We start from the raw sequence: 22,003 nt of genomic DNA, 5'->3' as shown, positions 1-22,003 counted from the left end.
TTGCATAAAACTTCAGGGCAGATGTCAGGGTCGTGTGTGTGTGTGTGTGTGTGTGTGTGTGTGTGTGTGTGTGTGTGTGTGTCACACACACACACACACACACACACACACACACACACACACACACACACACACACACACACACACACACACACACACACACACCCGGACATCCACGCCTAGAGAAAGCCGTGCACTACTCCTCCTCCTCCTCCTCCTCCTCCTCCTCCTCCTCCTCCTCCTCCTCCTCCTCCTCCTCCTCCTCCTCCTCCTCCTCCTCCTCCTCCTCCTCCTCCTCCTCCTCCTCCTTGCTGGGAATAGCCACTGCAAACTTCACACACACACACACACACACACACACACACACACACACACACACACACACACACACACACACACACACACACACACACACACCGTTATCCGTCCGACAGCTCTCTAAAAGTCCTCTCTCTCTCTCTCTCTCTCTCTCTCTCTCTCTCTCTCTCTCTCTCTCTCTCTCTCTCTCTGGCCAGATGAACTCATTATTTACAACACAATCGGTGACTCGCATGGATGTCTAGATTAATAAAAGGATTACAATGAGAATAAAATTGACTTGTAGATTGATATTTAGTTTGTTGATTCCGTGTTGCTTCACCAGGATAGATAGATAGATTAAGTGATAGATAGAGTGATGTTTTGTTAGTTATATTTGTCAGTCAGTCAGTTAGTCAGTTAGTTAGTTAGATGGATGAGCACAGAGTCAGTCAGTCAGTCACTCACTCACTCACTCACTCACTCACTCACTCACTCACTCACTCAATCAGATCAGGGAGAACACAACCAAACTTAATCCCTTCAGTACCATGACCCGTCCCTTTTCCATATCCATTGTGCTTACTATTTGGTGATTTTATACGTTTGCAGAAACTCATGGAGGGGAATAAAATAGTGAAGACTGTGGCTATTAATCTTCTGACCTCCATAGAGCCTTCCAAATGTCAATAAAATGGTCTAATCACACACAAATCTCGAGGTAAAAATGTGTCGCAGTATGGAAGGGGGGATCAACCAAATCAAACGAGGCCAAACTAGAGCAGACGTAGATAACTAAACATAACGTAGCACCACCAAATTAACACGAACCTACAATCCAACACCACACTCATAACCCGCCTAGCCAGCATTTCTAAGCACACATAAGGCAGGCAGTCAGTGAGGCAGGGAGGCAGGCAGGGAAGCAAGCAAGCAGGTTGGCGAGGCGGAAGCGAAGCAACAGGTGACAGAAGCAAACAGGTGAAATCCAGAATTCTGATGCTTCTTAGGTAACTGTGGTGTTGTGGTGGTGGTAGTGGTGTGTGGTAGCCCTGATAGTGAGGCTTCGTTAGTGGTGTGGTGTTGATGTGGTGTTTTTGGTGTGTTTTGGTGCAGAGAAAAAGTAGGTAGTGAATCGGTGAGAGAGAGAGAGAGAGAGACACACACACACACACACACACAAACACTTAAGATAATAAAAGTGATGAAAAAAAATAACAAAGAAGAAGAAGAAGAAGAAGAAGGGAAATATTTTTATAACTTCACTTTTACTACTCAAAGAACATGACTAGTGAAAAGTAAACAAATAAAAAGAAAAATAAATAAAAAGTGCGTACACAAAGGAATGTAAACGAAGAGCGAATCAGTATTAATATTGTGAAGGTAAACCAGAGAGAGAGAGAGAGAGAGAGAGAGAGATTTTAAAGGAGTCATATACAAAACCACATCCACTACAAAGAAACAAATCAATAAATAAAGCATAAAAGGAACACACAGTACTAAATGACTGATGGAGTAGAGGACAAAACAAATGAGTAGCGAACTAAATGACCAACAAATGAGTGAGAGGGAGAGGTGCAGAGTACAGGAGAAAGGAACAAAGGAAGAGAGGTGTAAATGAAAAGGTAAATGACCCTAATGGAATTGTAAAAAGGATGATAAAGGAACACAAAGGCTCGGAGGCAGTAACCGAAGAAGAGGAGGAGGAGGAGGAGGAGGAGGAGGAGGAGGAAAGGAAGACGGAGGAGAAGGAGGAAGCGGGGAATTCCCACTTCTGGATTTTACCTGTCTGAAGAGAGAAGAGGAGAAATAAGAAAAAGAAAAAGAAGAAGAAAAGAAAGAGGAGGAGGAGGAGGAGAAGACACAACTGTTTGAGCCCAGGTGGAGGTGATGTGGATGCAATGATGTGGATAATGTTCTCATAATGTGGATATAAAGTGGATGTGAGTTAGTATTGACTCTGGGAAGGAAGGAAGGAAGGACAGGTGGATGTCAGGGCGTGGAGTGGACAGTGTAATGACAGGTGTGGATGGGAAAGGTGTTGTGTGGAATTAATATAGCGTGGAGTAGTGTGTGTGTGTGTGTGTGTGTGTGTGTGTGTGTGTGTGTGTGTGTGTGTGTGTGTGTGTGTAGTGAAAGGGAATTTAATTTAGTAGGTCAGTTATGACGTGTACTTTGTGTGTGTGTGTGTGTGTGTGTTTGTGTGTTTGTGTGTATGCGTATACGCTCGTGTATGTGCGTTACTTAACAAGACATCACACACACACACACACACACACACACACACACACACACACACACACACTAGGGAACGATGTAGCAGTAGTGGTGGTGGTGGTGGTGGCCCGGTTGGCAGTCTGCCCAGTGGGTAGTGGAGGAGGAGGAGGAGGAGGAGGAGGAGGAGGAGGAGGAGGAGGAGGAGGAGGAGGAGGAGGAGGAGGAGGAGGAGGAGGAGGAGCGGATAGGGAGGGTGAGGGTGAGCCCAGAGTTCCAGTACAGACCAGCTCCAGCTTTCCTCCTCCTCCTCCTCCTCCTCCTCCTCCTCCTCCTCCTCCTCCTCCTCCTCCTCCTCCTCCTCCTCCTCTTCAAAGATATCCCAATTAAAACATCAAATAGTCATGTAATGTTTCTCTCTCTCTCTCTCTCTCTCTCTCTCTCTCTCTCTCTCTCTCTCTCTCTCTCTCTCTCTCTCTCTCTCTCTCTCTGAATTAAAAGAAGAAAAAGAAATATAACGTCCTGAAATTAACATGCATTATTCACCGTCATTCTTTTCACCTCTTGTTAACATTTTTAGTTTATTTTATTGTATTTTGTTTATTTTCCATAATTTTATTTTGTTTTTATTATTTTTTATCATGAGAAAGTCTTGGTATGTATGTAGTTTTTTTTTCTATTTTGCTTTTTCTTTGTTTACTTTTTTTTTATATATATATATTTTGGTGGTATCGTATTGGAATCGTGCTGTTATCGTACATTTGTCTCCCTGTTTGGACTTATCTTGTCCGCTTAGGTTCAGCTTAGAGAGAGAGAGAGAGTATATACATAAGAATTATCATCTGTATTCCCTCTTTGTATAGTAATAGCGTGACCTTTGTGTCTGTCTGTCTGTCTGTCTGTCTCTCCTCTCCTCTCTCTTCTCTCTCTCTCTCTCTCTCTCTCTCTCTCTCTCTCTCTCTCTCTCTCTCTCTCTCTCTCTCTCTCTCTCTCTCTCTCTCTCTCTCTCTCTCTCTCTCTCTCTCTCTCTCTCTCTCTCTCTCTCTCTCTCTCTCTCTCTCTCTCTCTCTCTCTGCCGGTCTGCCCTCTGTTTGTTTGATACTGACTCGCGCGCGCACACACACACACACACACACACACACACACACACACACACACACACACACACACACACACACACACACACACACACACACACACGGAGAGGAGGGTTAGGTTAGGTTAGGTTAGGCTTAAGTAAGGGTTGGTTCATAAATCGTTATCTCCGCGTTATATAAAGATGGGACCGTTTGCAGATAAGAGAAAAAGTTTTACAGTGTTGGGAAGGGCCTCTTTTATTTCCTTGCCTTTCTTTTTTTTTTTTTTTTTTCTTTTCTTTGTTTATTTCTTTCTTTGGCTTTTACCTTTCTATTTTATCGTTTTGTCTCTTTTCTTCGTCCTTCTTCTTTCCATTCTTTTCTTTTTTTATTGTGTCTTTCTACATATTCATCTATCAATACATTTTTACTCATTTCCACTCTTGATTCAGTCACTTAATATTCTAATTCGTCTGTTCATTCATCTATTCAAGTTTAAAAGTGCAACTACTCATGAAAAGAAGACAAATAACTCAATACAATCTTCCTAAGGGCGAACACAGAGAAGAAACACAAATGTACTTGAGTCAGGGAACACAACAGAACATTTAATCACAAGTTTCTAGTTTATCTGAAAATAAAACTCTAGACTTCTGAAAATATACACGGAGTTAAGTTAAGCCAGGCAATGCGAGAGAACGTCAGTCATAATTTCCAGAACATTTAATCATAAGTTTCTAGTCTAACTGAAAGTGAAAACTCTAGACTCCTCAAAATACGCACGGGGTTAAGTTAAGCAATGCGAGAGAACGTCAATCATAATTTTGCACAATCTTCCTGAAGGTAAAAACTCCATAAACCCTCAAAAAAACCTACTTGAGCTGGAGAACCGTCAGAACTTTCATGATAACTTCCTTACTTTTGAGGAAGATGGCGAGGAAAAATAGCAGTTAACTTCAAGACAGGTTGCTCGTTGCAGTTTAGGGAAGATGAGGGAAGAAAATAACAGTAAAAATAACAATAACTCATTATAATTTCGCGCTGTCTTTTCGGGAAGCTGAATAAGAAAAAAAATATATATATAAAAGAATAAATAAATAAATAAGTAAGTGAATAAACAAACATATGCTTGAGTTTGGAAAAGCGTCGTATTATGTAGTCTGTCTTGAGAGAGAGAGAGAGAGAGAGAGAGAGAGAGAGAGAGAGAGAGAGAGAGAGAGAGAGAGAGAGAGAGAGGTTGATCGTTATAACCGTGCAATCTTTTCTGAACATGTAAAGTGAAGGTAAGAACAAACACATCAGAAATTATCATCATAAATCCGTAGTTTTGTGGAAAAAAATAACAAAAAAGAACAAACTAAGAACATCCTCATTATAATATCGTAGAACTTTCATAAATTTGTAGTTAGTGAAAGAAATGATACCTGAAATAATAATAATAATAATAAGAAGAAGAAGAAGAAGTTACTCATTATCCTATATTCTTTTCTGGAAGTATCGTAACGCCTTGTCTTGGCTCTGTGTTCTGAAACGCTTTAGTGACTGTAATTTAGGGCCACAGAGATTATTAGGTAGATTCTCAAGAGTATTTCCTTAGTAATAATGGCCACAAAGATGATTAGGTAGATTATCAAGAAAATTTATCACGGAGAAATCTTATTAATATGTCACTATAATCGTAAAAGCATCCTTAAGGCTTAAACCAGTATTACTTCAAGCGAAGTCTTTTGAATGTAGAGTCGGTGCGGCGCAGAAGTGTTTCAGAATATGGTGGTTGAGGTGCAGCAGCAAGGTGGTGCACGCGTGGCTGGTCTGGGGCTGGGATCGCGACAGGATGGTCTCAGGCGTTAAAGTCCCAGAGACGGGAGTGGAGGGAGTCTGAACCCACTTCCTGGTGTAACGGTGCTCCCGCTGCCCGACTCCTCCCGCTCCGCTGCTCCTACCGTTCCTGCCGCTGTCTCCTCCCTCACCCTGCTTCCATCACTGCTCACTGCTCCACCGTACTGCGTTTACAAGCATTAAGTTTACCAATTGCATTTGGTGTTGTATTTTTAACCGCTCATGACTATTTTCAAAAGCCACACAGGTTATTAGTACGGTTTGCATGCTGTTGTCTCCGCCCTTAAGCTTCAGTCACTGCTACACGGCACTGCGTTGACAAGCTTAAAGTTTACGTATTCCTTCTGCGTTACTTTATTGTGAAACGTTTCTCGTCTCTTATCAGTGTGTTTCACAGGCAACAGTGGTTATTTGTCAGGTTTTCATGTGTTTTCTTCCTCTTTCACCTCCCTTGCATCTTTGCTACAGTCTACTGACTCAAAACATTTACATATTCCTTTTGCAACATTATCGCCCTTTTAAAACACTTCAATACTGAGACGCATTTTTACCTTGAATCTGGGGTATGATTGGATTATCTTATTTGCATTATGAAGGATGTAGAGAGGTGCAAAGATTAATGGCCAGAATCTTTACTATCCTGATCCCTACATATGTTTCTGAAACTGTATAAAATCGCCAAAATAGTAAACAGAATGAATAAGAAAACGCGGCATGGTAATGAAGGGTTAAAACGCTACACTCTCTTGCCAGGGCAACTTTCCAAGGCCATAGATGTTATTTATTGGCTTTTTTCATGTTTTTTCCCCTTTCTCTGATCTCACTTCCATCACTTTTACACTACATATCGCCGTTTTGTAAAACACCACTCTCGCCACCACTATTTTCAAATGACGCACCGTTATTTTTGTTGGACCTTCGTGTTTCCGTCCACGGGTGATGCAGAATCCGTGTTTTTTATCAGTAGCATCACAAAACACAGCGGCCACAACACTAGGTCGCCTGTATCTCGTTTTCTTTACTGGATTTTGCATAATGTGACTTCCTAGCGTGAAGATAACATTGTGCTTGACCTAAATGAGACGCTTCGTGGGGTGGGGTGGGGTTCTCTCTCTCTCTCTCTCTCTCTCTCCTAGATTTTTGTGGGGAAGCTGTACATATTTTTTTTCTCCTTCATTCAAAAATTTCCCGTGTGTGTGTGTGTGTGTGTGTCAGGAAGCAGAGATCGGACGTGAAAGTTAGCACGTGATATTCTTTTCCTGCTTTTGTTACCGCAAGTTTATTTTTAGTCTCAGGTTGGTTCATTGACTTACAACTGATGCATTTATAGTCACTTCTCCATTAATTAGTGGCTGATGCATGGAAAGCTTAGTATTCATACCCGTGAGGGAAAATAAGGATGCTAGGTAGGTTGGCTGATTGACTGCAACTAATGGCCCTGTTCTACCTGTGCAGGGGTGGGCCGGATGGCGGCGACGGAGGGCCAGATTCGCTTCAGCGGCCACACGCTGGACAAGGCCACCAAGGCGAAGGTGACGCTGGAAAACTATTACTCCAACCTCATCGCACAACACCTGGAGAGGAAACAAAGGTGAGTACGTGCAGGAGAAACAGAGTGCATTTTTTTTTTTTTTTTTTTTGTGTGTAAAGGGAAAGTCTAGCCAAGGGCAACAAAGATAATTAAACAAAAAAAAATTCAGTTAGATGCCAGTCCCCCAGCAGGTCCAGGAGAGTTAGCCAAAGAATGGGATAAACGTTTTGAAACCTCCCACTTAAAATGAGTTAAGGTCATAGGAAGATGGAAATTAAGAAGCAGACAGGGAGTTCCAGAGTGAAGCAGTGAGTGCTGAGTCATGGGGAGGAGACAGAGACAGGGGTAACACACTCACATATTTCCATCTATCTCCAGAAATTTATCCAACCTTTGAAATCCTCGTATTACCTTGAGTACTGAGTCTGCACCAATGTTATCTGCTCCTATGTTATCACTAGTGGTGTTTGATTTATCCAGGAAAGACAAGACAGGATGTGCGGTTGATATTAACATTACTGGCATTTCTTGCACTGTATCTTTTCCTATACTTAGTTAATTTACCAACATTCATTCCTCACACAAACCAACTACCTGTGAATCCTTTTATTATTAGTCACGGCAGATGATAACTGTACTGTTATTTATGACTTCAAATACTTAATATATCTCCATTAACTCTCATAAGCCTGGAGTACCTCGGGACTCTCTTAGAAATCTTTGAAGTTTACACCTGTTGTCCCTTCATAGGCAAGACAAGTTGGAGGAGAGCATGAAGGAAGAGGGGTTGTCGGAGGACCAAAAACAGGAGAAACGACAGCAGCATGCCCAGAAGGAAACAGAATTCCTGCGCCTCAAGAGATCTCGCCTTGGTGTAGAGGACTTTGAAGCTCTGAAGGTCATTGGCCGGGGAGCATTTGGAGAGGTAGGTGGTGTGGCTTTGTCTTGAGTCTTACCTTATCTATGAACCAATGGGCTTAGGATATTAGGGATGTGTGCATGAGTGTGTGTTGCTTCATCTGTTGTGTTTGGTGCTGCTGTGTGGGTTGGCTAGCCTGGTATGTAAATAGACAGCTGTGGGAAATACATGCACATCAGATAGTTTTTTTTTTAATATGAAGTCAGAACTGTTTAGATGAGATTGTATCCTACACCTATAGTTTTTTTTTTTTTTATTTATGTTTGGGGTGTTTGAATGAGAATATAAGTTTTGTGTGTGTTTTAATCAGTTTCAGAAATGTTAGAGTATGAAAGCTTTGGTGATTTCCTTTGAATCCTTCATTTATTTTGTGTTATGTTGTGTTTTGGAAGGCTGCTGTGTTGTGTTACTATCTGGGGAAGCATTTCCTGAAGTGTCCTGAATTCTAGTTTGCTATGTTTTTTATTACAGTATACATAAATAGACACTCTTTAGAATTGATTTAGTTTGTGTTGTGTTTTGGAAGACTGCTGTGTTGTGTTACTATCTGGTGAAGCATTTCCTGAAGTTTCCTGAATCTTAGTTTGCTGTTTTTCACAATATAAATAGACACTCTTTAGAATATCATGAAGGATTGTACTTTGTTGAAGCTTCTGGTCATAATGATGAGATTGTTTAACTATTTATTGCATTTTCATAAAGATTAGAAGTTCAAGAAGTCAGATTTTTATTATTATTTTTGTCACCTGAAAGTTTATGGTGTGTAGGCAATTTTTAACCCTCTTCTGTATATTCATAAAGATTAAAAGTTCAAAAAGTGTAATTATTTTGTTGTCATCTGAAACCAAGCAAGTGAATATTGTAGTCATAGCAAAGCATAAGAGAGAGAGAGAGAGAGAGAGAGAGAGAGAGAGAGAGAGAGGTGGACTAATTATCTCATTCCATTCAGGTACGATTAGTGCAAAAAAAGGATACTGGCCACATCTACGCCATGAAGATCCTACGAAAGGCAGACATGTTGGAGAAGGAGCAGGTGAGTCTTTGTATTGTCCTCAAGAGTCAAGACTTAGTGAGCCTTGCTGCGTAGTATTCCTTCCTCTGCACTCTGATAGGTGTTGTATTGTAAAAACCTTCAGCTTGTATCCAATTTTTTTTTTTTTTTTTTTTTTTTTTTTTTTTAGCTGCACCCTTATATATACTGTATTTAGGAAGTCTTCATTGTTTATTAGCTAAGAAATTATTGCCACTGTTATTCCTCAGCCAGAAGAAATGCATGATTCATAAGAAAATCAAGATATTTACTTTGTTTTGTGAGATTCCACTTGATTTTCTCTTCACTCTTCACTCTGGACAAAGCAAGAAAAGTCCTCTCAGACAAACATTATTTATGACAATCACACATCCTGTTCACATGCTTGATCTCAGTGTACTTTCAAATACAGGAAGCTTCAAGTATAGAGAGGAGAATATGTAATAATTGTAGTGTCACTTTTACATGGACAGTCAGTGATGCAATAGGAGGATTCAGTAGTTTCAGTGATACATGTGCAGTTGTTGATGCAGCGTTGTGGTTGCAGGTGGCACACGTAAGAGCTGAGCGAGATGTGCTGGTGGAGGCCGATCACCAGTGGGTCGTCAAGATGTACTACTCTTTTCAGGACCCAATCAACCTCTACCTGGTGATGGAGTTCTTGGCTGGAGGTGTGTGTGTGTGTGTGTGTGTGTGTGTGTGTGTGTGTGTGTGTGTGTGTGTGTGTGTGTGTAATTAATGCTTCTGATGTAATAGTAGTAGTACTGATGGTAAGGAGAGAAATTTGGTGAGTTTAAAAGACAAACAAATGCGTCTTTTGACATCTTGAAGGACAATAGTCAAAAGAACAAAAGGAATTAAATTACTTTACAGGAAGATCAGAAATAAACATTACTCTTGGTGTATTTACCTATTTGTATTTACCTAGTTGTAGTTTTACAGGGCCTGGGCTTTATGCTCGTGTGGCCCCATCTCCATATCTACACTTATCCAATTTTTCTTTAAAACTATGCACACTCGTTGCTGACACAACTTCCTCACTCAAACTGTTCCACGTCTCAACACATCTTTGTGGGAAACTATATTTTTTAACATCTCTCAGACATCTCAGCTTTTTACTATGCGATCTTGTGCTTCGAATGTCATATTCTTCTCTCGGGATCAGTTTCTCATTATCCACTTGGTCCATTCCATTGATCAGTTTATTGATCAACGGTGTGTGTGTGTGTGCGTGTGCGTGTGTGTGTTATTTTAGGGACTAGTCTTTTATCTGATGTTCATTGCTTTTCTGAAGAGATGGTTTACAACTATAAAAAGAAAATGTGAAAGACTAGTAAGCCATCCTACCCCATAAGGGACAATGATGAAGTGATCCCTTGCTTGTTATGTTAAATCAATGAAAGCTTCCAGAAACAAGCCACAAGAGGAAGCATCTCACTCTTGGCCTAGAAATGAGTGGAAGAATTTTGCTGATCATAAACTTTGTCAGTGGTACAATAAAGAGCATGAATTTTGTTCATAGTGACCACAGTTGATGGTCTTTGTGTTAGGTTGTACACCAGTATCTCATGTGTTATTTGTTCCTCTCCAGGTGACATGATGACTTTATTAATGAAGAAGGATACATTGTCAGAAGAATGCACTCAGTTCTATATTGCGGAGACGGCTCTTGCCATTGACTCCATTCACAAACTTGGCTTCATTCACAGGTATAGTGACTCATGGCTTTCCCCTGCTTTGGTAAGACTTCTATTTCATGATGAGTGCATTTCATCAGATTATCATATTTTTGCCTTAGCAGAAGATTAACTCAGATATTTCAATTGTTTGTGATTTTCCCTCTGCTGTGAATTTGTTTTGTGAGGTTTCTTTGACACCACTGTGTTAGAAAGTAAACAGAAATGTCCCTGTTTATAAATAGTAACTTATATAGTGGAAGTTACTTTGAATGATGTCTTTTGTTCCCTCCACAGAGATATCAAGCCCGACAACCTTCTTTTAGATGCCAGAGGACACATAAAGCTGTCTGACTTTGGCTTGTGTACAGGAATGAAGAAGTCTCATCGCACAGAGTTTTACAAAGACCTCAGTCAAGCTAAACCGTCCGATTTTAGTAAGTCTGAGATGACTGGCCAGTGTGATGTGTTGCTTGGGGATTGTAGCTTGGGATGAGTTCTCTTGATTAAATGGTCTTTGTTTAGATTTTTCAGTCTGTATAAAGATGATTGATTATAGAGAGAAGATTCTTTAGTTGATAAGAGTATAGAGGGAAGACTAGTTAATCTGCTTCTATATTTATATCACGAATTTTGCATTGCAGAAAGTTGATAATGAGAGTATACAGAGAGAGTTCCTTAGTAAATTTGCATAAATCTTCATTCAGTTTAAGCTCTTTTACACCACATAAAGATGATATTAATGAAGATACAAGGGAAGATTCTGTAATAAATCTATCTATATACAGTAAATCTACTACAAATATTTTGACACTGCATAAAGATGATGTTATATTACAAAAGGAAGAATCTCTAGTAAGCAATATTATTCCTTGTTTGTTTGTGGGAACAAGTTAACAGAGGGTGGAGGAAAATACTCACTGGAAATTGACGCTTTGCAATCTTGATCAAGGAAACAACTTATAGAGTCGGTGCGTTTTTTGTCTCGGTAGCTTTAACTCAGTGCAGGGGTGTGATTGGATGGCTTGCATGGGATAGGAAGGTGTCAACTCACTGCAGGGGTGTGATTGGATAGCTTGCATGGGATGGCAAGGTGTCAACTCTCAGAAATGTGATTGCTTCAAGTATCTTATGAAGTAGACTTGACATTTGATTATCTTCATATTATTTTGCTTTATTTTGAGATATGCTGCTTAAGTTTATTAGTCATATAAGTTTGGCACTCCATTAATTTGATTTTTGTTTCCTCCATTCCCTTCCCCCTTCTGTTCTTTATCTTTCTTTTACTTCTTAATGTTTTGTTAAATAAACTAATGTCTTTCCTTAATCCTCCTTGTTTGGGTAATTTTTTTTCTCATTGCTTATTTGATGATGTGATCTGTTCATCATTTGTTTGTGCTTTCTGCATATGTAACGTTTTTGCTTTAACTTGTTTATCACTTATATTGCAACTCCTCATGTTTACTAACTCTTCCTAAATATTAAATGCATAATCTTGCCTCTCTGCTCTCTGCTGTGCTGTCTGTTCTCTGCTCTCCTCTGCTTGCCGTAAATGTTAACTTTGCATCACATCTTTTACTTTTGCTTCCAATCCTGTTCCTCCTGTTCCTCCTCTTCCTTTCCTCCACCGTAGCGACCTACTCCAATGTTCCAGCATCCAACCCTATGGATTCTAAGCGTCGGGCAGAAAGTTGGAAGAAAAACCGGCGGGCTCTTGCTTACTCCACTGTGGGGACGCCAGACTACATCGCCCCAGAGGTGTTCATGCAGACTGGCTATGGACAAAGCTGTGACTGGTGGAGTCTGGGTGTCATCATGTATGAAATGTTGATAGGTAAGACCATTACTGACTAACTGAGGGAATGTCCACTCCACACCACTGACTTACTTCAGAGCCGAGTCATCCATGCTGAGGCATTGAAATGGTTTAGGTCAAGCATCTTTTGTAAAATCACTCTTCTGCTTATCTGAATTTTTGAGATTGAAGGCATTATAATTTGAATATTTCTTGATGAAACCTCTCCACATTTTCTTGCATGGATCTGATGTCACACCATTGCTCCACAGGCTATCCCCCATTCTGTAGTGAAAACGCTCAGGAAACTTACCGCAAGGTAATGAACTGGCGGGAAACCTTAGTGTTTCCTCCTGAAGTTCCCATCTCAGAGCAGGCCAAGGACACCATCTTGAGGCTGTGCTGTGAGGCAGACCGCAGGGCCGGCTCCCATCAAGGCATAGAAGACCTCAAGTGTATGAAGTTCTTCCAGGTACAAACAAACAACCTCAACTTCCCTGTAGCTCTTCTCTTGACATGAAGCATCTCAGTCTTTATTTCTCGTATCATAATGTCTAGTTCTGTCCTTTACGAGTAATTGTAACAAATGCCATGTGTCACTGCTAATTAGCATGTGAGTGGTAGAACATGAGTGAAGAAGCTTATCATTCATGGTCTTTGCTAATACCTTCCTCTCCTGGCTTGCAGCAGGTTGATTGGGAGCACACAAGAGAACGACCTTCGGCAATCAACGTTGAAGTGAAGTCCATCGATGACACGAGCAACTTCGATGAGTTTCCGGAAGTTGACATAAAACTACGTAAGTTCTCTTTAGTTGCTTGGGTTTGGGGCCACAAGGAAGACAGCCTTGGGAAACTTGCTCTTTCCTGCCACTTTTCATGGGCCCCTAATGATAATGACCTGTGGTACTTGGTGCTAGTATGTAAATTTGTGGGTAAATTGGTGCTAGTTCATAAATTTGCTGGGTAAATTCCCACTGACAGCTTCCCTAAACTGTAGATATAATGTAGATTTACTCTGGTCCTTTGGTCTCACTGTACATTTTTACATACATTAGTTCTGTAGTATTTTTTCATGGTTATATATAGATGTAGCTTTTATTATAGATGGTTATAATCTGCATGCCTTGATGTGTATTGAATATTGATACTCCTATATATAAACTGACACTTGTTATGACATCAATCAACTGTGTGAATATCAGAGAACAAATTCCTCTTTTTCTATCATGAGTCAGACCTTGAGGTGCCAAGCCTGAGCTATGCTTCTGATGTAATAACATTACCATTGATCTCACTGAGCTGCCATACAAGCTATTGAGTCTTGACCATGTGTCTGTTGAAGGTCTCCCAAAGTGTGACATGGACTAAGTTTGGGTTGAGTCTGTAAGTTTTATGTGACCTAAAGGAATGCCACCCCACATGTTTGGGAAGCAGCAGGCGGGTGTGGAAGTGGACAATGATGATGATGATGGTGATGATAGCAGTGTGATGGAGTCAGCTATGAGTTGTATAGGCTCACAGACAAACAGGTCTTGTGTTTTAACGTCTCCCACTGTGAGAAGCACACGTACGCATAAAGACTTTTGTCACACGGCATTCAAACAGAAGCGCGGCCTGAAAGGGAATGCACCAGAGTTTCAAATCGCGGTGGTTGTGTTGGCTCCCCTCTCCGTGCGGCCTTGAAAAAGTCACCTCTTTGCAAACTGGTCTCGTATTTAGTAATATTTTTAAGCATGCGAACAGTCATTCCTCTCAGACACACCGAGCGCTCTCTAGATTGCATTGTTCACCTGTGCTTCTGAGGGATCGTGCCTTTTGCGTCTTGCTTGTATGTATTAGTCTTGCATCTGACCATTACCCTGACTAGAAACCACTCCTATTCATTACTCTAGGTTTTGAGAGCCATGGTCTTGTAGAAACATTGAATATTGCAGCCCTGTTCAGACAACTGTTGCTGGATCAGGTGCATGACAAAACTGACCGCTCTTTAAGCATCATGAAAATTATCCAGTTCTCCATGGCTTTGTCCTTACTGACATATGCAGCCTTGTCTCGCTTATTTTTGGCTTGCAGATAGAAAATAAAGATACCGTCATCTCATTTACAGATTGTCTTAGTCTGATTCATTCCTTGATTCTGTTTGAAGGAATTTGATATGAGTCACATTCTGCCGTGACTCACTGTTGCCTTGTTTCCTGGAGAGGGGCATGTGCTTCCATGTTTTTAGATTTTTTCAACATTACAGATAATTATTCTATTAGTTAATTAGTGAATAGAAATTTAATCTACCCTTTGTCAAAGTTGTTAAGTCATACCTCTCTATCTTAGTGACCTGGAGACAGTTAATGCTGGCTCAGTGGTTTGTCTATTGAAGCCAGTCAATGATCACAATAATCTCTATCAATGTATTAATGGAGAATTATTTTGTTGAGAATAAACTAATGAGGAAAGGCATGAACCCCTTTACAAGCTTGATAGTTTTGGTGGTTGTCAAATACTCATTCGTCATTGGTTTCCACTTTGGACTTAGGTATCTGTCTTGTACTTAAAGATATCTTTGAATCTCAAAACAGTGCGTTGACCAAATTTGTATGCTTTTAAAATCATAGTATATTCCATTCATTCAGCTCTAGATGAACACTTGCTTTGAGGAGTGTTCAGAGAGCTGCACCTGTGAAGGAATAGCCAGCACATTGCAGTCTTGAGTAAGAAGTCAAAGCTTCATCACATGTGCCTCCTCAAGGCTGGGCATTGCAAACTCTGTAATGAGTTCCATCCAGCACACAGACCCAACTCCCCTGGCAGTAAATTACATGGAAATTGCTTAACCTTCTTTCTTATGTTACATGAGAAGCAGCACTGCAAAGGCTGGTGGCATTTTCAGTGGCTGAAGAGAGATGCTGCATGCTGTTTTTTGCCTTGCTTTTATCATTTAAATTCACTTGTCAAGGAAAGTTAGTACATTGTGTTTTAAGACAATGGCTCTTAAAGTATTCTCTGGTATTTCATGTCCCGTTAATTGAGTCATCACATGTAAATGTGATCTAGAGTATCTTTATACGTATAATTCATTTACTTCCCATCTAATGCATTTTTATTTTCTGCTTGAAACTGAAGCAGCGTCTTCCGTTGCAGCTGTTTCCCCACCCGTGAGGGAGGGCGAGGCGGGCTACAAGGACTGGGTGTTCATCAACTACACATACAAGCGGTTTGAAGGCCTCACCCAGAGAGGTGTCATACGTCCATAGACAAGCCCAGCAAGCCCTGGCAGGGGGCAGAACAAAGAATGACTACCAGGATGAAGAACTGGAGGCAATGGTGGGTCATGTGCAAGGTTTGTGAGAAAACTAACCTGAGCTTGTGATAAACACGAATTGACGAGCGATCAAGTCTCCAGGAGAGAAGAAGGCACGTTGCAGGGAGCTCAGGCACCATGCGGGGCGCCCTGCGAGGGGATGGCCTGGAGGAGTGCAGTCATCCAGGTACCAGAGAGAAGAACAAGTAGTCCCTCAGGTGTTAAGACTGTTATATTATTTTTGTTAATATATTGAGCAATTTTGGCATTAGTACATAGGTATTCCTATTGTCTTGATCACGGCAACACCACACACACTGGGTGGGCCAGCAGCGGTGGCCCGTAGGAGTTCCCGCCCCTCACGCACCTGTTGAGGCAAGTGCCGGGAGGCTCGTCACCCTCCGCGGAGGGAAAGGTTTCTTACCTCATCATTGTGAAATCATTTTTCTTCTGTACCACAAAGGGATAAGCCCAGCAAAAGGCTTAATTTTTTTTTTTATTTATTTATTTTTTTCTCCAAATGTGATTAGAAACAATGTTTCAGTAATATCCTTGTTTGCATAATTTGCATTATAGTTTTATTGTGATTTTAGCTAAGCCTTACAGCTGATGACAGACTGTGATAGAATCCCTGCAAAAAGTGAATGAATATCATGAGTCAGGATTTTTTTCCTGTCTTGAATTATGTTTTCCTTTGATGTTTTAAGGTACTTTACTTGCAGTTTTTGCCCTTTTTTGTGTGCCTTTCTGCAAAAGAGATCATAATTTTAGTTGCTGTAGGATAGGGTGCCCAGTAATATGCAGAAATATGGAAGTAATGGAACATTAAAAGAATCATGTCATATAAAGATAGTTTTGTACATTGTAAAACATGTATATGGTAGTGTTTGTTAACCCCTCTCATTTGTATCTTTACATTTCATCTCATCTCTAGTATTTATTTGCTTCATGTTGCATCACATCAAGATTAGAATGAGAGCAGAGGTACATGTGTGATACATGTGGAATAATAATTGTTTTATCATTTTCATAATCCTTGGTAAATTAAGTTTATTATAATATCCCTCAGAAGTGAAGGTTGTGAATGTACTTTTTTGTTGTTGTTCCAGTTGAAAATGCACTGAAATTTCAGTGTGAATAATTTTCAACCCCCAAAAAAGCATATTAGTGAAGATTCCCTAAGCAGTAGCCTGTTGTATGGTGTGGTGTGCATGTGTACATGTGTATGCATACATCCATGCAGATTGATCAATATTATGCTTCAGGCACCAAGAGCATTGCACCCATGGCCAGAAAGCTTGTTTCCTCTTAATACATCCATAATTCCATGAAATTTCCAAGTCTACTAATTTGCCTGTTTCTTTTATAAAATTGAGAATGCCTGATACATTCCAGCAGCAACATTTTGAATCACGGGCTTGCCTGACGCCCATCAGATAGATGTGTAAGTAAATAATGTACAAATGTGTGCACTGTATTTTCACATTGCTTGTGTTCCAGTAGGATGTTGGGTAAGTTCTGCTGCTTTCACAATTAGGCATTCTTGTTCATGATGTAACAACAACTCTGAATGTATAAGGAAAAGAAACTGTTTGTCTGCATTTTATTTGGTGAGGACAGCTGAAAGTGAAGAGAGTGTTACGTGGATGTGTCGCATCAAGGTGCGAGTCATTCTGCATGTGGGAAGCACATCACAGGTATCACCTCTGACGCGATGGATGTTTTTGTTTGAACTCAAAATTACTACTGTTCCTGCTGCTGGTTGATTTTACCATTATTTTATGTATTTTAGTAAACAAAAGTGAAAGTAGACTATGAGCATTTTAAATTATTTTTAGATGTACAAAAGCTGATGAGAAAAAACTTAATTAGTTTTCCCTAAAATTCATCTCCAGGTATAGACTTGGTGTAGTGTTTTGAGCTTGCATGTGTAGCATTGTGGCTGTCAGGACCCAAGTGTGAGCAGCACCACAGCTCCCCAGATACTGCTTCCTTGAAGGCAGCAGATCTCCTTTGACTTGAAGTAACATGAGCACATTTTAGTAATTTTACTCATTTTTGATGTACATATCTTTCCAACATCTCTAGATTGTGTTGAATCTATTTATGCATTAGCAGTGGAATCTATCTAGGCAGTGTACTGAATCAGCATTATTGAGAATATTCTTCATTTATCAGTGGATGTAACTGTTAAAAAATATCTGTGGTTTATTCAATTCTTCTAAGACTAAAACTTGCAGCATTCACACCTTGTACTGAGCAGTGAAGGTGTCTCCTATGTAGACATGAATTGATTACATTATTATCACAGTTTAAGACCCATTTCATGTAATTAGATAAATCATGTAGCATTGATTGTGTTATATTAATAACTTTAGGTAATACTAATTGCTAGAAACAAAAAAAAATGTAATTTTGAGTTGAAAATGTGATTATGCTGTGTGGTAAGTTTACATGGAGATGTGTGGTATGTAATTAGATAGTAAGTAATTGTTGCACATGTGTGTGTGTGTGTGTGTGTGTGTGTGTGTGTGTGTGTGTGTGTGTGTGTGTGTGTGTGTGTGTGTGTGTGTGTGTGTGCCCACACATGACTGAATGTGCAAGCAGTATATAAAGTATAAAAGAAAAAGAGATTTTTCAGACATTGTGTATGAAAAGGCTCAGACTTAGGGATGTGGAAAGAGTAGAATAATTTGGAATACACAACTAAAGGATGTTTTTTATCCTAATTCTGTTTGACTTTGAAGCCTCCATCCCAGTTTGCTGTGTTGTGTGCAGCACAGGCCCAAGATGTAGTGTTTCCTCAGCATCTAGTTAGAACTTTAAAGTTTTACTATCAGTTCTTAGTGGCCCTAAATGGTATATACATTCCTCATGGTGTAAGTAATGACATGTATCTGGCATTGTACAGTATTTTTTTTTTTTCCTAAGTAAATCTCCTCAGAGTGAAACAAGTACCGTCCGTGGGACATGATGTGGCATGAAAGAGTTAAAATTTAGCCTAGGTCAACCCAGTATCAGTGTGCTGAAAATACTTTATTTCCTCAGCAGTAGCTGGCTATCAGGTATCACAGTGCTATAAATTGTGTATCAGAGTTTAGTTTCCAAAGTTTTATGATCAAAGTACTTGGCCTTAGAACTATTTTCCTAGAAGGAAATATGAAGAATAGCCAAAGTGTGCAACATTTATTTGGCAATACCAGTATTTTTGTGACATGCATAGTACTTGTAGGACAGAATGCTTGCCTAAGGACCCCTTTTGTTTGCAATTCACAATCCTCATTGCAGACTGTACAAAACTATCCATCACCTCCCAGGGGAAGCATCCAGGGGTTGTAGCAGTTGACGCCATAATTACCTTAATCCAACATCAACTTGCCCATAATCACCATCAGAGCCTTATTTTCATTAGTGCTTAACTATCAAAGTGAGGCTAAACTGGGGGTTTTAGGAGATCTCGTGTACATACATAGACAGTCGTAGCTCCTGTAACTAGTCACCAATAAAGATTAAAATAGTATTCAGGCATTCATTCCAGCAATTTCCTATATCTGGCACCTCTTCGCGGAGCTTTGGAATGGAGATTGCTTTCACCCAAGTTCTACCATCTGACATGTATTTCTTTATACTCAATTTGCCTTGATTTGATAAATTTATTTGTAGTAATTCTATTTATCTCCGTGTACGTATATAATGTACAAGTCATAATGTCAAGGACACGTACATTGACAACGGATCCGCCGCCGGCGCCGGGCGCTCATGCAAGCTAAACATGCATTGCGACACGAATTTCTCAAAAGGAGTTACAGCATTTGTCTATGTGGAGATGACATGGAAGAGTATTGCAAGTTGCCTTGAAATGTGATAACAGCACCCAATGTATCAATTAATTCTTTCCTGCTACGTATATGCTAATTATTTTTACTCCTTGATGGTTCACTGTCACTGCGTGGTTAATCAAACGACTTTTTTTTCATCAATTGTTCTTTCATTTGAAAAAAAAAAATGCAACTGATCAAGAAAATAGAATAATTATTGTGAGGAGACTGAGTACCTACTATATACGATTTGTTTGCATGATGCAAGGATTCTATAGTATCTTCCTTGGCAAGTTGGCATGGTGCGTCTCCCTCCTCACCATCCCTCTGACAAACACAGGAAGGATATTGCAGGCGTAAATACCACACTTCTGGTCAAACGTTTAACGAAAAGAGCATATGTGAACTGAAAGGACAAGCGTCATGCAAAGATAGCAGCAAACATTTGAGGAGTGCAACACACTACATTTAACTGATTCAGAGGGCGAGGACAAGATGGAGAGCCCAGCCAAGGTCGCCGCGCCTTCAGGAGAAAAGAGACGCGCGCGTGTGGCTTCCCTTATATTATCTGAAGCTCGGCACTGGCTTAGGTATGTGTTGACTATATAGAATCTCTCTCTCTCTCTCTCTCTCTCTCTCTCTCTCTCATGCAATCCATCCACAACCGTCTTCTGTGGTCCATCTGTGTTCTACCTTATCTTATCATTCCGTCAATTTAAACAAGCTGCAGTGGACGTCATGCACTCAAGGTGTTTGCATGATTCTAAGCGATAGTTTGACGAGGATGTGAAAATAAAAAGGAAGAAATGATACCTACCTAATTAAGCTGCTTATCCATACGGTCTTAGAAAATGCTCTCTCTCTCTCTCTCTCTCTCTCAAATAACTTTCTTCTTTAATGGTATGTCTGTCAATCTCTACATTTGTCTATCTAAGATCGATATAAGACAAAACCAGAGTGGAAGAAAAGACGGTCCCGGAAGACAAACTTATAAAAAAAAAAAAAAAGATAACCACATAAAGAAGTCGATCAATGAAAAGTTAAAGATGATAGGAAAATAACGTAAAAAAGGGGGAAAAATACAACAAAGATAAAGAAACAAATATACACACTAATAAATCAAAGTAGAAACAAAGAAAAAAACAAAAATAAAGCAATAAAGTATAACACACACACACACACACACACACACAAGATTCCAAACACCGAGTACCGTTGGAAAGACAGACAGACAGAGAGCCACAGACAGTCAGACAGCAACACACCCCCGTTAACAGAGGCAACACACTAAACAAGTGGCACTCCCTCCCTTGGCACTCTGGTCCTCGTCAGGTAATACAAACAGACACTCTCCTCTCTCCCTCCCCGCCACACACCTGAGTACAGCTTGATAAAGGTGACCAGTGTGTGTCTGGGTGGTGTTTTGTTGTGTGTTTCTGGTTTGTTTTTTGTTTTTGTTTTGTTTGGGGTTTGGTTTGTTTCTCGTCTGTTTGTATTTGTTTGGTGTACTTGTGTCTTTATTTTGTCTTGTTTGGTATTGCCGCCTGCGTGTGTGTGTTTACCTATAGTCCTGCTCCTCCAACAATGTGGATTGGGTGCGGCTTGTTGGGGAATTCCCGCTGTACAGTGGTGAAGCATGTCTCATAGCCAGTGATGCAGCAGAGTTCTAATATTAGTAAAACTTTGGCAAATATGGTCAGCAAATATACATACGCATTTAACCTTAGTATTACAACGTATGAGAGAGCAGTAAACTTATTATTGATAATATATTCATAAGCCTGGCAAGAAACGTGGCATACATATTTTACAGTGTTGCTAAAAAAAATAATATACTTATAAAGAGGTTTCCTTGCGGTTTGGGATGGGTAAATAGTTCCATAGTTATAATTAGATTATATCGTGAAGGAAAGTACTTTAAAATAAGCTGACATAAGTAAGAAAAAAAACTACATTCAAATCTTCACGGCAGCAACACCAATCACGCCCGCCATCCATACAGGTGATGGGAGGTCAGCTGCAGTGTCCTTGACCAGGAAGAAAGAGAGGGGGAGGAAGAGGGAGGGGTAAGAGAGAGGGAGGAAGAGGGAGATAGGGGGGGTAGCCAACGAGGGATTAAAGGTATGGCAGCGCTGTCCTCCCGCTATTTCCCATGGGGGCCGCACCCAATCCACATTCTTAGACGAGCAGGACTATAGTTGTATGTTACAGGGTTCGAGCTGGCTTCATAGTGACTTGTCTCCATATTTACTTTTATCCAACTTTTCCTTGAATTTATGCACATTTTTTGCTTTTACAATCTCTTCATTCAGACCGTTCCTGATGTCCACCGTCCTGTGTGAAAAATAAACTTAATGTTTCTCAAACATTGTCTGTCAATCTCCATTATCAGTCAGTGATGCTGGGTCTTGTCTGTCTGTCTTTTTCGTATTGTTATTAGGTCTCCTCTCTCCCGTCTATCCTTCAAAGTTGGTAGTCCTATTTCCTCCTGTCTTTCTTCATAGGGAAGAT

At 40.2% G+C, this 22,003-nt stretch overlaps 2 protein-coding genes across 20 annotated transcripts in view; both read left to right on the top strand.

The window, feature by feature from the left end:
* The window catches only part of LOC123499386 (serine/threonine-protein kinase tricornered-like), a 193,822-nt gene extending 174,628 nt beyond the window's left edge, over window positions 1–19,194 (top strand). For 11 of the 19 annotated variants that reach the window (XM_045247326.1, XM_045247308.1, XM_045247307.1 and 8 more), the window contains 10 exons: window positions 6,882–7,017; window positions 7,708–7,882; window positions 8,826–8,909; window positions 9,454–9,577; window positions 10,498–10,615; window positions 10,880–11,019; window positions 12,216–12,416; window positions 12,650–12,849; window positions 13,065–13,176; window positions 15,497–19,194. In XM_045247326.1, the coding sequence (XP_045103261.1) occupies window positions 6,893–7,017; window positions 7,708–7,882; window positions 8,826–8,909; window positions 9,454–9,577; window positions 10,498–10,615; window positions 10,880–11,019; window positions 12,216–12,416; window positions 12,650–12,849; window positions 13,065–13,176; window positions 15,497–15,627 (1,410 nt within the window). In that variant the 5' untranslated portion in view covers window positions 6,882–6,892 and the 3' untranslated portion in view covers window positions 15,628–19,194. The remainder of the gene's footprint in view (window positions 1–6,881; window positions 7,018–7,707; window positions 7,883–8,825; window positions 8,910–9,453; window positions 9,578–10,497; window positions 10,616–10,879; window positions 11,020–12,215; window positions 12,417–12,649; window positions 12,850–13,064; window positions 13,177–15,496) is intronic. The other 8 variants (XM_045247309.1, XM_045247321.1, XM_045247312.1 and 5 more) reach the window with 6 other exon arrangements.
* Window positions 19,195–19,914: 720 nt separating this feature from the next.
* The window catches only part of LOC123499385 (dynamin-binding protein-like), a 31,433-nt gene continuing 29,344 nt past the window's right edge, over window positions 19,915–22,003 (top strand). Inside the window, 1 exon segment of the mRNA XM_045247306.1 lies at window positions 19,915–20,082. Coding sequence (XP_045103241.1) covers window positions 19,988–20,082 — 95 coding nt within the window. The 5' untranslated portion in view covers window positions 19,915–19,987.

This window comes from Portunus trituberculatus, chromosome 49 (genome assembly GCF_017591435.1).
Source record: "Portunus trituberculatus isolate SZX2019 chromosome 49, ASM1759143v1, whole genome shotgun sequence".
Classification (NCBI taxonomy): domain Eukaryota; kingdom Metazoa; phylum Arthropoda; class Malacostraca; order Decapoda; family Portunidae; genus Portunus; species Portunus trituberculatus.
This window is presented reverse-complemented; position numbering and strand designations above follow the sequence as displayed.